This window comes from Anguilla rostrata, chromosome 8, assembly GCF_018555375.3.
Source record: "Anguilla rostrata isolate EN2019 chromosome 8, ASM1855537v3, whole genome shotgun sequence".
Lineage (NCBI taxonomy): Eukaryota > Metazoa > Chordata > Actinopteri > Anguilliformes > Anguillidae > Anguilla > Anguilla rostrata.
Window position 1 is genome coordinate 24,285,664 of NC_057940.1, and position 15,806 is coordinate 24,301,469.

Sequence of the window (15,806 nt, forward strand, 5' to 3'; positions counted from 1 at the left end):
GAGAAAGTGAGAGTGAGAGAATAGGAAGGAGTGTGTGTGTGAGAGAGAGAGAGGGAGAGAGAGAGTGAGAGAATAGGAAGGAGTATGTGTGTGAGAGAGGTGGTATTCATGTGCCTGTGTTTCAGAAAGAGCGGGCATGGCTGTTCTCATTGTCCCCTTGTCTTCTCCCTGGAGACGCCTAAGAGTTGCTCAGCAGGAGTTTGTCTCTGAGCTCCATGTCTAATTAACTGTGCCGCTAACTACGGACTTAATGAGGATGCTGACGGTGTGTTTGTGTGTGATAGAAAGAGTGTGAGTGAGAGAGAGAGAGAGAGAGAGAGAGAGAGAATTTAATTGAACTCAGAGAGTTGAAGACTGTTTATGGAAAGGCCCATACACCCATGTGTATGTATGCATGTTTGTGTATTGGGTGCAATACCTGTGGAAAATATTTGAAACAATACTTGAATGAAATTTGTGGTGAGTATGGGGCGTGAAGGCGGTAGTAAATATTGGACAGGGGGTGCTAAAGAGAGCAGTAAGGATGGAGGGCTGGGGGAAGGCGGGTGTTGTCTGTTTACCCGGCGTCTCCCAGCTGTAGGAATGCGAGCCAGGGACTCTGAGCCAGGGACTCTGAGCCAGGAACAGGCCTTCCGTCCCAGACCCGGGCTTGCGTACAGATTGGTCGCTGAAAAGCCTGCTCTGTCTGCCTCAGTGCGCTGGCACTCACCCTGGCTGCTCTCCCACAATGCACTTGGCCAGTCTGTGCCCATAGCTGGAGAGGAATAAGGGCGCCCTCTAAATAAAGAGATGAATGGATACATAGGCAAACTGAATGTTGTGCCCCTCCCCTCAGTAGGGGGCGCTCAGAGGGCACAGACTCTCTCTGTAATCCTGGAATGGAATGTTGGAGCCCAGACCATTCTGAGAGCTCTGAACATTCCATACATTCTTTTATAAGAGAGGATACGTGTGTGTGTGTGTGTGTGTGTGTGTGTGAGGGAGAGGAAGAGAGGCAGGGGCGGGGGTCCAGCCTAAATCAGGATGCTAGGTTCTTCTGACATTACACACCGCAGCATGTTATAGTATCCATTTTGCCTGGATTACTCTGCATCGGTTTCATATCATTTGGTTGGCTTCCTTCATGGTTGTTTGGTCTGGATTGTTTGCCTCTGATTGTTTGTGCAAATGGATCAATGGTTTGTGTAGATATGTTCATGGACATGGCATTGAAGTCACACGTACGCACGCACACGCACACACAGACGCATGTGCTCTCTGATGCTTGCTCTCTCGGCTGTGACCTCTGTCCGCGTTATTAATCTGTTCAAACTCAGTGTTTACACAGATGTCCCACAGTCCACAGTAACACACACACACACACAGGAATCCATTCAGCAGACGCAGTCGCTCTGCTTGGTGTCTCAGTCCCTAAATGATTAAGGTGCGGCAGCTCTGCTGGGCTCATAAAACATTAGCTCTGATGTGCATTACCCGCCACCCATTTTTCCAGGTGACAGATTTCTCCCTGTGCAAAGGGAATTTCATCTCTCTCTCTCTTCCCTTTTTTCTTCCCGCCCTCCCTTAGTGAGTCTCTCAAATGTTCAAATGCAAAAGCCTGTAAAATTTTATCTCTGCTTTTTTTGGATCCTATTATTAGCAAGAGCCTGGAAGTCTCTGAAAACAGCGAATGATACTAACTGTGTGATACATGATGCAGCTAGAGAGAAACTGAGTGGCATTTCACGTTAGGCTTTTTCTGTCTGAGTCATTTTCATGGAGTTTAGTCATACTTGTATTTACTCTGAGATAGAGCTCAGTGGACACACAAAGAAAGCAGTAGAAGTGACCTTTGCGGGGGGTGTGCGCGTGAATCAAACCAAACTGTGCAGGCATGTAAAAGTGGAGACCCTGTGGAATGGACCAATGAGATTATTGTTTACTGGAACGATTGATCGCCGCACTTACTGCAGAAACTGCCGATTGGATTACGGCCTGTTACTGTCAGATGCCTCGCGCTGGCGGCACAAAACTGTTTATTGTTTTGCGTGTCTCACCTTAGCCGCCTTGCCCATTTGGGAGGAATTATCTTCCTGTCCTATGGTTTCGATTTGCCATTTGCTGCTCCCTGCGATAATGCCACCCGAGGACCAATGGGAGGCTCGTGGGATGGGCTTTTAAAAATAATCAGCTGTCATGGATACACAACCCCATGGCACTGAGGGGAAGAGCTGATGGGTTCTGCAGCATCCCTATGCATACTGCCTTGAGCCACTAATGAGTGGAGTAGCTTGCCCAGGGTGTTGTGCATACAGATTGCAGAAAGCACAATGAAACGATTGTTTAAACTATGAGGACGATCCGGTGATGAATGATTTTATTAGCCGCTCACAATACGCAGTTGTTAAGGAAATAAAAGATATCTTGTATCAAAATATGTATAAATGAAATTATGGTCTTCCATTATCAAATAAATTATTGTATGCTTTCTACATTATGTTCCTATTTTTGCAGTGGGTAGAATTTACACAGTGTACCACTGTGATTGTAACAGCAGCTATAAATTACTTTATCCAGTGCATCATGTCTGAATTCTTTCAATAACCATAGATTTTAGTTTTAGGGAATTGTTTTTTATGGAATTGTTTAGTGCCAATTTCTTAATACAGCACAAACACAAAATTCCCTGCATAGTATTTGTGCACACAAAATGAACAAACATCAATAAGATAATAAAACCTATAATAAATACATATAAATGTAAAGAAACAGGCTTATCACTATCAATAATTTACAAGGTACATAGATACATTTTTACATGTATCAATGTAATATGATTATTTTAGCATTCCATAAGAAAGTATGCGTATATGGGTACTGTGGAGTATGCAGCCTTGTAACTGAGCCAGGGTAATGCAATTGATTGCAGATAACAATGTTCACTTTTACAGGAAGTCATCGATGTGCATGGTGCCAATAATTCCCCACCCTTCAGATAACAAACAACAAACTCATTCCTGAACAATAGCTTCACAGTCCCATAAAAAGAATGCCCAGGTTCAAAGGCTTACTTTCAGGGCCAGTGGATGCCCACGCCCAGGAAACATTGTCAAATTCCTTCTGTTCAGTATGGATAACTGCAATACACAAATTAGGAATGCTACAGATGTTACCTGCGCAATGCTAACAGCTGAGAAACTTTGGCTTACTGTAGATGGTGGTTTGCCTGGACATTTAGCCTACTGAACAGCCTAAGTAGTCACAGATGACAGTGCGATTTACAGCAACAACTTATTATATTTTAATCCTATAGTACAGTACCGTGAAAAAGTATTTGCCCCCTTCCTGATTTCCTTTCTTATTGCATATTTGTCACACTACTTGCCAAATCATCCAAAGTCCTTGAACCCAATAGAGATACTGTGGCAGGACCTGAAACAAGTAGTTCATGCTCAAAAACCTTCCAGTTTTCTGAGTTAAAGCAGGTCTGCAAAGAGGAGCGGGCTAAAATTACTCCACAGCGATGGGGAAGACTGATATCAAATTATAGCAAGTGTTTGGTTGCAGTTATTGCTGCTAAAGGTGGTGCAACCTGTTATTAAGTTTAAGGGGGCAAATACTTTTTCACATGGGTGATATGGGTGTTTGATAAGTGTTTTCATTGAATAAATTAAATAATAATTTTTGTGTTTACTCAGGTTCCTTTTGTCTAATAGTACATTTTGTCTAAAGATCCGAAACCACTCAATATGACAAATATGCAATAATAAGTGCACTTAATAGTCTTGCAAATCATTGCACTTCGCTGTACTTAAGTATCAATAGTGCTTTCCTGCATGATCTACAGTAATGTAGCCCACTGTGTCTACTTCAGCTGCTGCCAACAGTCATCTTTAGTCATGGAAGCACAGGTCCAATAGAATAAATCTAAGAGAAAACCCAGCTGGCACTAGAAGGCCTTCATTGGGTGGTGGAGCAAATAAAAAAGGTAAAACAGGCTGGTTCAGTCCAGTTCTTTGAAATAAAGATAACAGACCAGCATGGGGGGTAGTGGGCACGGGTCTGGAATCTGCAGTACATCATCCGTGTATGGATCAGAAGTAATCAATGGCACACCCATGGAACAAGCAAATCATTGCTTTCAGTTTGTTTTTGTGCATCCAAGTTGAAGAGTTGGCAATCAGTTCAGTTTGATTAGAGTCACATATATGTGACATTTCCTTTCAAAATCAATGCAGATGATAAGGTCAACTACCAGACCTTTATTTCAGATATTTCAACTGTTTTACAAGCAGTAAAACTCCCTGCTTGAGATTCTGTTCAGAGATTTAAAAAGAAATGTACATTCTTATCAATACTTAGATCAAATTATTCTTTCATGCTTGCATGTTCTAAGTATTTCAAGTATGTATTTGACCCGGCTGCCGAGAAGCTATGCGCAGCGTCCGTCCGCGGTGCTCCGGGCGGGAGAATGCTAAAAGCTACGCGTGCGACTCACTAAATGAGTTACTTTGTGAAAGCGGGGCAGAGAAGGGGTCTGTGTTGTGAGTCTCTGGCCGTACGCTGTCGTCTGTGGGTGTGAAGCGCGGAGCGCTCCGTTTGCGCTGGAACAGGCTGTGCTGCAGACTGTGGCTGGCAGCATGGCGCCTCCCGCACTAGGAGAGGAAGCTGGCTGCTGACAGAGAGAAGGGGGGTGGGGGGTCTGTGAGAACAGCCGTCTGCAGCACTACCCCAGGGACGCTTGTATCCAGCACGACAGCATCTCATAGGCAAAGACTTCCACCTGATACACACACGCAAGCACACACATGCAAGCACACACACACACAGGCAGGCGCACGCACGCACGCACACATGCACACACTCATGCTCAGGCACGAGAAAGCAACTCAACAACATTTATTTATCAGAAAGAAAATGAAGCAGTGGAAGTACTGTTATTGATGAATAAATTTTATTTACTATAAATAATTCATTGCTGGGTCTTTCACCAGGAAGTCTGCTGATAGTCTGTTATATTCTGTCTCTCGCGCCTTCAACCTTTCTCTGTTTCTCTCTCTCGCTCTGTTATGAATAAACAGACACATCAATACACTGCTTTTCATTTCCCTTTTAAGCTCACATCGGATATAAGAGATAAGACATTGAAATTGAACAGAAAATGAAAGATGTGCAAAGAAGGAAATGATAGAGGGAGATAATCTCTCCATCTCCATATATAAGCCTGAAACCAGATTACAAACCAGCTGTGCTTGGCCTCCGACTGTCATCTCCATTCCAGTAATTCTGTCATTTTTTCACTTTCTCAGTATCCCCCTTCTGCTCTTCTCCTCTCCTTTACCTCTCCCTCTCTCCTCTCTTTTTCACGCATATTAGACAGTCTGTTTTAGCACAATGTTCCTGTGCTTTTAGCCTAATGGACTGCGGTGGACTGATTTCTATATATAACAGCACATGATGAAGTTTCTCATACTCTCTCCTTCCCTCTCCCCCTCTCTCAATTAGGGCCCATCCTACCCTCTATCACTCCCCTTGGACAGTGAGCAGTGTGTGCGTGTGCCAGTGTGAGAGAGAGAGAGAGCTTTTGTGTGTTTGTAAGAGCATGTTTGTCATTCCTGTCTGGAGGCATTTACACATTTTAGAACATACTTCCTTTGTGTGTTTCATTGTGTTCATTCAAGTGTGTGTGTGTGTGCATGGATGCATGTATGCATGTGTAAAGCAGGGAGTAGCAGGGATGTATCAGTCCAGATTGAAGACTTTAGTCTCTTTATCCAAATAATGCTGCAATTAACAGAGAGAGAATGAGAGAGGCATTTTTTGGGTTGGTATAGAGTGGAAAGGAGAGGGAGGCTGGGATGCACTCCTAGGTATATGGAAGGGAACAAATAACAAAACCCCAATATGTTTGGCACCAAAACACAAAATGAACTGAATGTACAAAATGATACAGTGCAGTAATTACGCTGTGGGCCATCTATATAGCCACATGCACACACCCGGGTGGCACAGCGGTTAATTACTGGGAAAGGTGAATTATGTGTGTGTGTGTGTGTGTGTGTGCATACTCTGTACCAAATCCAGGACAAACATCAGGAAAGAGCTGAATTTAGAGAACGGTTTCCTGCGTGGAGTCAGCAGTTGGGAGCCAGGCTCAGACTGGGGCTATTTAAACAGTCTGCACATCTGCTCCATCTGCTCCTGTACTGTAATACAGTGCGCATGACACGCGTGACTGAGAACCAATGATGTCGTCTGACCAGCAGTGAGCGAAGGCCAGAGAGCCCTAATGCTGTCCCTGCCTGCCGTCCCTGTGGCAGCAGAGATGCAGCAGGGATGAGTGGGAAATGAATTACAGTGCAAAGGTCTGTCAGGAATCTGGGATGGAGGCCAGAGAAGGGGGGAGAGGGGGAGAGAGAGAGAGAAAGAGAAAGGGAGTGAGAGATGCATATCTGTCTGTCTGCTACACCCGTCAGGAGGTCCCCCTCTCTAACGCACTAACACACAGTGAGATTAACATCTGTGCATCCACACACAGTCACTGACACAAAGAGTGACACTATCTCGCACACGCATGTGCGCAGGCAGAACTGCACGTGGTTGTGCAGTGCACAAATGCACTCGCATCAAACATGCGTGATCACACGCACATAGCTAAGGATAAAGACATGCCCTCGTGTTCTCACCTACTTGCATTTAGTACACACACACACACACACACACACACACAAGCATCTTTGCGGGATTGTGTATTTGGGGGCAGAGATTAGACGTGGGGAGGGCTGTGGGTGAGAGAGAGGGACATAGAGAATAAGAGGAGAGAGAGAGAGTGGGGAAGATTGAGGGGCTACAGATGAGGGATCTTGTTACTGCTATAATAAGACATCACTGGCACCAGCCTTCATTCAGGGCCAGTCTCCTCCCTCTCTCTCTCTCTCTCTCGTTTAATGAAAGATAATCCCGAGACCATTCAGTCCTCTGGAGATTGAAACTTGAACTACCCTTTTACCCCCTTGTCTGTCCCGCTCTCTCTTTTTCCTTGTTCGCTGTGCCACACACAGAAGGATCCTGACCCGTAGGCTGCAGGAACAGCTGACATCATACCTGTATGCATGCTAGTAGTCTGTCCCGATTGGGTCACCTGCCTAGAGCCAACTGCAGCGCAATATCTTGGAACATTTGTGGGCGGGATTTTTGGGATTAGAATACATGCAGGAATTATGATCGGGGTTGAAGTAAATAGTTTTTTCCAAAGCTGAGTTAGAGGACAGTGGCTAATTATTGGACTTTGTTTTTTTTTAATAGTCACTACAGTGTATGTGAATAGTTTTGTTGTGGGAGATGAGTGTGTTGGCAGTATTTTCGAGATTCACGCTTATCTGAGTAGCATTATTGGAACTGGAGTATACCTTGTTAGTATTGCAGAGGACTTCTGGGCAGTATATTAATATAATGGAGCATAGCTGAACAGTGTTTTTTGGGGAGGGAGCATATATAGCAAGTATTGTTGGTGTTAGAGTGCAGCTCAACTGTATTGCTGGGGTCAGGATATATCTGGTAATTATAGTAAAGGATTATAAGGGGATTATTGGGTGTGAAGGGAACATGCAGTGGTCAGAAGTGATTATGCTCTTACTGGTCTGGCTGATAAGTGTATGCTGTCACTCAACAGCATGATATTAATGAGATCCAGTAGTTGATGAGATGAGTGGTGTGGATAAATGCCTTCTATCTTTGTGTGTGTGCACGTGTGTATGTGTGTGTGAGAGTGTGAGAGAGGGAGAGAGCAAGGCAGACAGACAGAGAGGGAAAGTGTCTACATCCTCAACTCCCACTGCGTCTCCATGCCAACAGTCAGCTCCAGAGCATTAGCTGTGGAGTGTGATAGATATCTGACCTTTACTCCACAGATGACAATAGGGGATCTACTGGGGATGAGCAACTGTCACTCAAACATTCTCCATTCCTGCACACTTTTCTCTGGGACATGTTTGACTCTCATTAGCGTGACACTAATGCATCCATTTTGAATGTTTAATGTCTGCTCCCAAGGCAAACACATTAGGGGAGCAGGTAGCGATTCAGGGGCTAGAGGAAGTTTTCAGAGACTCAGAGTCGCATTAGAAATGAGCCAATGAAGGGCTTTGGTGAGCCTGGAGCAGGGGGGAGGCGGGGGGGGGGGGGGGTGCAGAATGGCCACTCCCTTCATCACCATGGCTGTATTAGGTCTGTTCTTCCTGAATTTAAGAATTTCTCCACATATCACCTTCAATATTTAAATAGCTTTTAAGGAGGAAGGGGATTGGAAGTGACTCTGTGAGCCATCTGTAACATACACTGGTCAGATGAGAGCACACACACACCCGCACACACACAAGAGACATCACTAAATTATGCTCAGGCACATTCAACACAGCATTATACACATGCACACATAAGCGCACACATTTCCTAGTGGCTCCTGGTACTCCAGCACAGACAGTTGCAGAAGCAGGTCAGGGGGTCCCCATTGGGCATTCTCCCTGACAGATCAGCAGTAAGACCAACGCGCCGTCGCTGCCTGCTGCCGCTGCCCTGTCATGTGCCGCGGCTCAGGCTGCGCTCTGCGTCCAGCGCTAATCTGAATTCCTCCCGCAAAAGCTGAACAATTCAAAACTCACAGCGTGGAGAAGAACTAGGTCACAAAACTGCTGCTCTTGCCCCATGCTGTGACTATTTATGTGCGAACACATAATCGCGCACACACACACACACACACACACACGTATGCGAAAAGCAGGAGGTAACTCTACAGCACCTCTAACAATGCAGTCTTTATATTCTGAATCGCTGATTTGTTCTCCCAAACATCCTCCAGAAGTTCTGGAGGGCGGCATTAAGCTGAAGACTGTGAGTGAGATTTACAGGGTTCTTTCCGGTCGGAGTGGAGGGGGGGTGGGGGTGGGGGTGGGTGGGGGGAGCAGTTGGGGTACTTGCAGGAGCTTAGCAGCTCTATAAACACGCCTCATGCGAAAACCTTAGGGGGAAGGCTCAAGATTTCAACTCAACTTCCCTCCCATATCAAAGCCTTTCTGAAGGATCAAAGCCTCATGTCTGAAATGAAAGAAGGAAAATTAATGGAGAAAAAGTGAGCGATGCATCTTTGCTTCAGAGAAGGGCGGCATTGGGGTGAGGACCTTAGAGACCTTTGGGGAGAGGGGAGCGGAGGGGGGGTGATATTTATGCTAACGCTCTTCAAGTGAATAAACACAGAATGCGCCAGCATAAGATAGAGGCGCTTTTCATGCCAAATGTTTACGCTCTTTCATATGTGTGCGCTCACGGTAGACGGTTAAAAATGAGACCTCACTGAACACGGTTCAGAAGGAAACACGGCACATTAAACCGTTTCTAATACTGGCCTACTGGTCTCAGCCATGCATGCAGTTTGAGCTGGATTGAACTGGACCTCAACAGAACCGGGCTCAGTGACAGCCAATCAGGATCCAAAGAACACAACTGCAATTGCAAAAACAGATGTTGTAGCAGTTTTGGTAGAAAAAAAGTATATATATAGCATTAAGGCTCAGATTCTTTGCAATATGGCCTGCCTGTGATACAGATTGTTCAATTTTACTGACATTTATACAAACTTATTGACATGCAAAATTTGTATCTTCAACAAACAGCATACTTATTTTAAAAATGGCAATGACCAAAATATTTAGAATTTTTTTTAGGCATATACCATGTTGAAAATATTTGAATTGTATTTCCATTAACCAACTTCAGCCTGAGGGAAAGAGTGTAATTTCATGTTATACAATCTAAATCTCACTGCACTCTGCCGCAGATGAGGACTGGTTATGATCCCCTTTGTGCAGCCATCTTACTTCTCCTGAAATACTGTCACCAGGGCGAAGGGGGGAGATTTCATGCAGTTTTATCGGTGAGAAAATGGGGGCATTGCTGGGGACAACAACACGCTATCGGAGACGCTCGGGAGACAGACGTAGCGGTTAGAGGTCAGAGCATCAGGCCCAGAGCAAGAGCTCATGGAGTCTCCAGAAATTTCACTTATGCATCAGCACTCTGACTCACGCTGGACTAAGTAACTCTCCTATGGTCTCTCTCTCTCTCTCAATCATGTGGTGATTGTGTCTCATGATGCTTCTTTATTGTTCTTATTGCTGATGGGATGTGGTTGATATGAAAGGGAATAAAGTTTATTTATGAATGCTCATTTCAAATTCTAACTGGTCTATAACTTCACCCCCCCCCCCTCTCTCCCTCTCTGTTCCTCTTCTTCCCCTCATCCTCCTCCTTCCTCACCTCCTCGGCGTGTTCCTCTCCCTCTTGCTCACGGTCAGGTATGACTATCAGGAGCTGCTCCACAACTCCACCTTCTGCCTCGTTCCCCGGGGGCGGCGCCTGGGCTCCTTCCGCTTCCTGGAGTCCCTGCAGGTGAGCCCTCGCTCCCCCTCGCTCCCCCTCGCTCCCCCCCGCACAGCTGCCCCCTGCCTGGGCCACACCCTCCCGACACGTCCTGGGAGGGGGCAGCGTTGCTAAAACCGCCGCAACTGGCATTCGTGTGGAACCGGAACTGAACGGCTCCTGCTTAAAGTTTCCTTCCCGTATAGCTCCAGTGTGTGGATGTGTGGGTATAACCTGGGTCTGTTAGCCCAGGGACGGGTCAGTGCTCAGGGAACCGTGAGAGGCCCGTACTCTGGGCCCGGTCCAAACCATGGCCGCCTCCTCTCTATTCCTTACAGACCAGGCCGGAACTGTAACTCTGCAGCAGAACCACACAGACAGTAGAGCCAGAAAAACAAATGTTCAGTCTTTGGGGGGGTTAGACTATGGTTAACAGGGACATCATGTACATGGCCGCACACACACACACACACACACAAGCATGCAAACGCACACAGTATCCCACGGTTATGCTGCCTGTCCGGCATGTTTTATTATGTCCTGGAAGTGCACACAAGGTGCCCAGAACTGTGCTGAAAGAACAAATCCATGAAACGGTGGTTTTGGCAGCAGACCCTCTCTTTCAGCAACGCCATTGCACTCTCTCCCGCTCGCCCTCTCTCTCTGCCTCTGTCTTCTCCTCTTTCACACTTACTGCTCTATTCAGGCCATTCTAAGTTTTCGCAGATCTTTTTTTCTTTCACAGCTGCCAAATCCCACAAAAGAACTGGCAATTACCGGCGTAGCGGAAACTTCCCGCCAACTTTCCACTGACCCCCTCCATCCTCAGACCCCTCTCCTCTTCTTCCGCCCCACAGAATAATCAGCATCTTTGCACGCCCATCGATGCTGATAGGCCCATGCAGTGTCAGTCAGTCCACCTTAGCATCACCCTCTGTGGGAGGGCCGGCCAGGCGAGCCCCAGGCTTCGTCTCTGAACTGTAGGCCATGTCTCGCTGTCCTTCTGCGGCCTTCTTAGTGTGTCTGCCCTGGCCCGCGATCAAAACACGCATAAACGCATGGGAATAAAATATGTGGAAATAAAACAGATTTATTTTGGTGGGAGGCGCTGGTCATGTGCCTGACTAATCTAATAATAAGCTCACTGTAACTGCAGAAGCCTGGCTTCCTCTGGGCTCCCTCCACTGAGACACAAAGGCAGGTACTGCAGAAGGATGGAGACTTTCTTCTTTATTCAGCCACACACACACACAAACACACACTCTCACGCGCGCACGCATAGAATAAAGATTGTGTGGCACAACTGCTCAGCAAAATGTCCTCTCTTATTCCCTCTGTCTGTCTGTCCGTTCGTTTGTCTCTGTGCTCCCCAGGCGGCCTGTATCCCAGTGTTGCTAAGTAACGGCTGGGAGCTGCCCTTCTCTGATGTTATCCAGTGGAGCCAGGCTGTCATCGAGGGAGACGAGAGGCTGCTGCTGCAGGTAGCGCGCGCACACGGGGATGAGGAGTGGCCGGGCCTTTGTTCAGCAGATGGGCTAGACTAGGGACCAGAACAAAGGTGTATGTGGGTGATTGTTGTGTGCTGAATGTCTGGTTCTCTCAGGGAAGTGACTGTGGTCAGCAGGGCAAGAGGAATTCTCACTACCCTTAGTTGCCCACCATATTATGGAGCAGAGCACTGTAGGGGGGGGCTGGTGGTATGTACAGTTTGCGGGTTGCCTGACTTCTCTTCCCCCCCACCCTCTCAGGTCCCATCCACAGTGCGGGCAGTGGACAACGAGAGAGTTCTGGCTTTGAGGCAGCGCACACAAATGTTGTGGGACGCTTACTTCTCCTCCGTCGACAAGATTGTGCTCACCACGCTGGAGGTGTGCATCAGTGGGGGGTTCACAGTCGCCCTGCTCAGGCGTGTAAACTAGCTATAAATGAGTATTGAGTTTTACCTGGGGAGCCAGAGGGGATTGTGGGTAAAGCTCTTTTGCTCTGTGGGGAAGTGCTTTCATGTGGATGCCAGGAAGAGAGTGTTTAAAACAGGACTGAGTGGCTTCTGAACCTCCCATCTATTTAACTACACATTATGGGCACATTATGCCAACTACCACCTTCTGGACCCATGTCAAATACCACAGTGCCACCTGCTGGCGAGAATATAGAATTGCAAATTTACTTGCAGGCACAGACAATGGAGGGAGACAAGGATTTGTCAATGATCGGTCTGTTTTTCGCTTTTTGTTGTACATCTCACGTGTTCGGCTTGTTAAGTAGTCTTCCTCCTCCCTCTCAGATCATTAAAGACCGGGTGTTCTCGCATGTGTCCCGGAACAAGCTCATGTGGAACGCTCTGCCAGGTGGCCTGCTGGTACTGCCTGAGTACTCCACCCACTTGGCACACTTCCCCTTCTACTACCTGAGCCTAGGTAGGGCTGGGCGGAGCCCACAGTTGGAGTCATTACAGATTTCACTTTCACCATCCTGAGGCGCTAAGCTGCCATCTATGGCAATATCACACCATACTAAAGTAGCCACAAGGATATACACTACATAATACACAGTGCATGCTGTGAACAAGAGGCACACTCAGCCATCTCCAACTGATTCCTATGTGAGGACCTATAAATGATAAATCTTATACCTAATATATATTTATATAAATCTTTACCTAATTTTCCCATTTCTGTTCCTGAACTCTGGCTGTGCCTAGTTAGTCCCTATAAATTGACTTGCTTGTTTGTATGCATCTCCTGTCATTTCTTCCTCTCTCTTTACGTTGTTAATCTCCCATCTCTCCTTGATGTCGACACCTTTTCTCCTGTAGGGATCAGTCCTGGCCAAGAGTTCACTGCAGTCATCCATGCTGTCTCTCCATTGGTCTCCCAGTCTCAGCCAATCATGAAGCTCCTACAGGTTGTGTCCAAGTCCAAGTACTGCTCACAGGTACCGCCTTTCCGTCAGACATGAGTGCGTGCTGGTGTGTCTTCGAGAGTAATCGGCGATACCGCAGCTGTGTGTGCGCGCTCACTGCTTCACGAGGTGGTGCGAGTGTGTGTGCGCAAACCGCTGCGTGTATGCGCATGCGATCTGTTGATGGTGCCGTCTGCCCCTCCCAGATTATCATCCTGTGGAACAGCGAGAAGCCGCCTCCCCCTAAGAGCAAGTGGCCGCCCATGCCAGTGCCTCTGACCGTGACGGACGGGAGGAGGAAGGTGGGTGTGCAATCATAACACCCCCTGCCCAGTACTTAGGATAAAATAGCTCAGCAAAACAGTAAAAGCACTGTGATGGTGGTAAGCCTGCCTACACTGCAGGGGAAGCTCTGTTGATCCCCCTGTAAACAATTTAATATCACTGAGTTTATTAAGGGGCGGCTAATTCAGAACGAATACATCGGCAATCTAAAGTCTGACACACAAGAAAAGGGACTGGAATGTAAAACTGGAATGTAAACTAAAGATAATGTGCCATGCCAAATTACAGCTAAAAAGTTTTCAATTACCATGATAGCAGGAAAACTGCTAAAGAAAATGGCTACTGTTGTACACTGGCAAACTGTGAGACTGTCAGAAGTTATTGCTATCAAATGCAGCTGGATATTTGTAGTCTGCCAAACTTCACTCGATTTCTCACTAGCTTATTCGATCTTCCATGATTTATAGTAAAGTACAAATCACCAAAATGACTGCATTTTCTGGCCCTTTTCTGTTAGCAAACTGCAAACCGCAGGCCATGCTTAGTAAGCCAGGCTTTTTCTGTGGGCTTTCCATCTGAGAATGACACTAATGACAATTAGTAACCTTCAGCAAGGTGTGTAGCCTGAATTAATACAGTAAATTACTTCCCACTGGGGAGTTTTTTTGTTTTTGCCTCACTTGCTGGCTTTTTGAAAGTTCAGGCTCAGTCTTGCCCAATTTTTTCTTTTCTGTTTTTCTCTAAAGCCTCTTTGTGAGTGTCTGTAAAAAGTGCCATACAAACACAAATGAACTGAAACGAATTGAAGGAAATATCCAGCTTAACAGAACAGATTGTGTGTAATTAAAAACAAAGCAGTGCAAGCTTTGCTAAATTAAAAATGTAAACATTATTGATTACAATGATTAAACCCTTGTTTGTTTACTTCTTTTCCCCCCTTCATCTGTTTCTATATCCATCTGTCTGTCAGACCACCAGCCGCTTCCTGCCCCATGTTGCCATAGAAACCGAGGGAGTGCTTAGCCTGGATGAGGACACAGTTCTGCTGACTAGTGAGGTCTGGACCAGCTTCATCATAAACACTGAAATGACTAAGTCTGCACCGCTGCTTCAGAGCACTGAATTACGAGGTGTGCTGAACCAGCGTTGCCTTGAACACCAAATCTGGATGTAGTACCGAACCAGCTCCACCATAAACGCTGAAATCATGCACATAAACATCGCAGCCACACACAAAATACTGAGGCCCCTGAACGAGCTTGTAAGAGGACTTTTGGCCTGAGACCAAACAGCAAACACTGCAGTCCTGAACAATGTTTGCAGTTTCTTTAAAAAAACTTTTTTTAAAAACTAGTCAAGCTAAAAACTCTCAAATATCATGCTGGAGGTCGGTACCAACCCATGTCGTCACATGTTCCTTCTGAACAAACACAGCTGGGGAGCAGTTCATTCTGCTATAGCTTTCATAGTGATGAGATGTTTTAGTGAGATATAAAGTGTCAGTCTAAGCTGGCAGAGCGTTTGAGTTATCCATCGCGTTAATAAAGGTCTCTGACCTGTCCCCCTTTCTACTCCAGGTGAACTTCGCCTTCCTGGTCTGGCGCAGCTTTCCTGAGCGAATTGTGGGGTACCCACCTCGGAGCCACTTCTGGGACCCCGTGAAGCAGGTCTGGGGGTACACCTCCAAGTGGACTAATGAGTACTCCATCGTCCTGACTGGAGCTGCCTTCTACCACAGGTGAAGCACAAACACACACTCCATTCCCAGCACTAACGCACACTCCTTTCCCAACACTAACACACACTCCTTTCCCAACACAAACACACACTCCATTCCCAGCACTAACTCACACTCCATTCCCAACACAAATGCACACTCCATTCCCAACACAAACGCACACACCATTCCCAACACGAACAAACACTCCATTCTCAGTTTTCCATTGCAAACTGGCCCTGAACCGCAGCCACAGACACACTGATCCCATTCACCACCACCTGTTCCCTCTCTTGGCTACTCCCCTCACCGGTTTCATTTCCATTAGGTATTATCATCACCTCTTCTCCCAGTACCTGCCCCCTTCGCTCCGTGCCCTGGTGGATCGCACCTCCAACTGTGAGGACATCCTGATGAACTTCTTGGTGTCGTCCGTTACTCACCTGCCACCAATCAAAGTGGCCCAGAGAAAACAGTACAAAGAATTGCCCAACCTACAGGTAAGACTATA

General features: G+C 46.6%; 1 protein-coding gene across 9 annotated transcripts in view; it reads left to right on the forward strand.

The window, feature by feature from the left end:
- ext1c (exostoses (multiple) 1c) overlaps nucleotides 1-15,806 on the forward strand; it is a 56,885-nt gene that overhangs the window by 39,534 nt on the left and 1,545 nt on the right. For all 9 annotated transcript variants that reach the window (XM_064347209.1, XM_064347206.1, XM_064347205.1 and 6 more), the window contains 9 exons: nucleotides 10,329-10,422; nucleotides 11,766-11,873; nucleotides 12,141-12,260; nucleotides 12,677-12,809; nucleotides 13,208-13,326; nucleotides 13,500-13,595; nucleotides 14,549-14,635; nucleotides 15,156-15,316; nucleotides 15,624-15,795. In XM_064347209.1, the coding sequence (XP_064203279.1) occupies nucleotides 10,329-10,422; nucleotides 11,766-11,873; nucleotides 12,141-12,260; nucleotides 12,677-12,809; nucleotides 13,208-13,326; nucleotides 13,500-13,595; nucleotides 14,549-14,635; nucleotides 15,156-15,316; nucleotides 15,624-15,795 (1,090 nt within the window). The remainder of the gene's footprint in view (nucleotides 1-10,328; nucleotides 10,423-11,765; nucleotides 11,874-12,140; nucleotides 12,261-12,676; nucleotides 12,810-13,207; nucleotides 13,327-13,499; nucleotides 13,596-14,548; nucleotides 14,636-15,155; nucleotides 15,317-15,623; nucleotides 15,796-15,806) is intronic.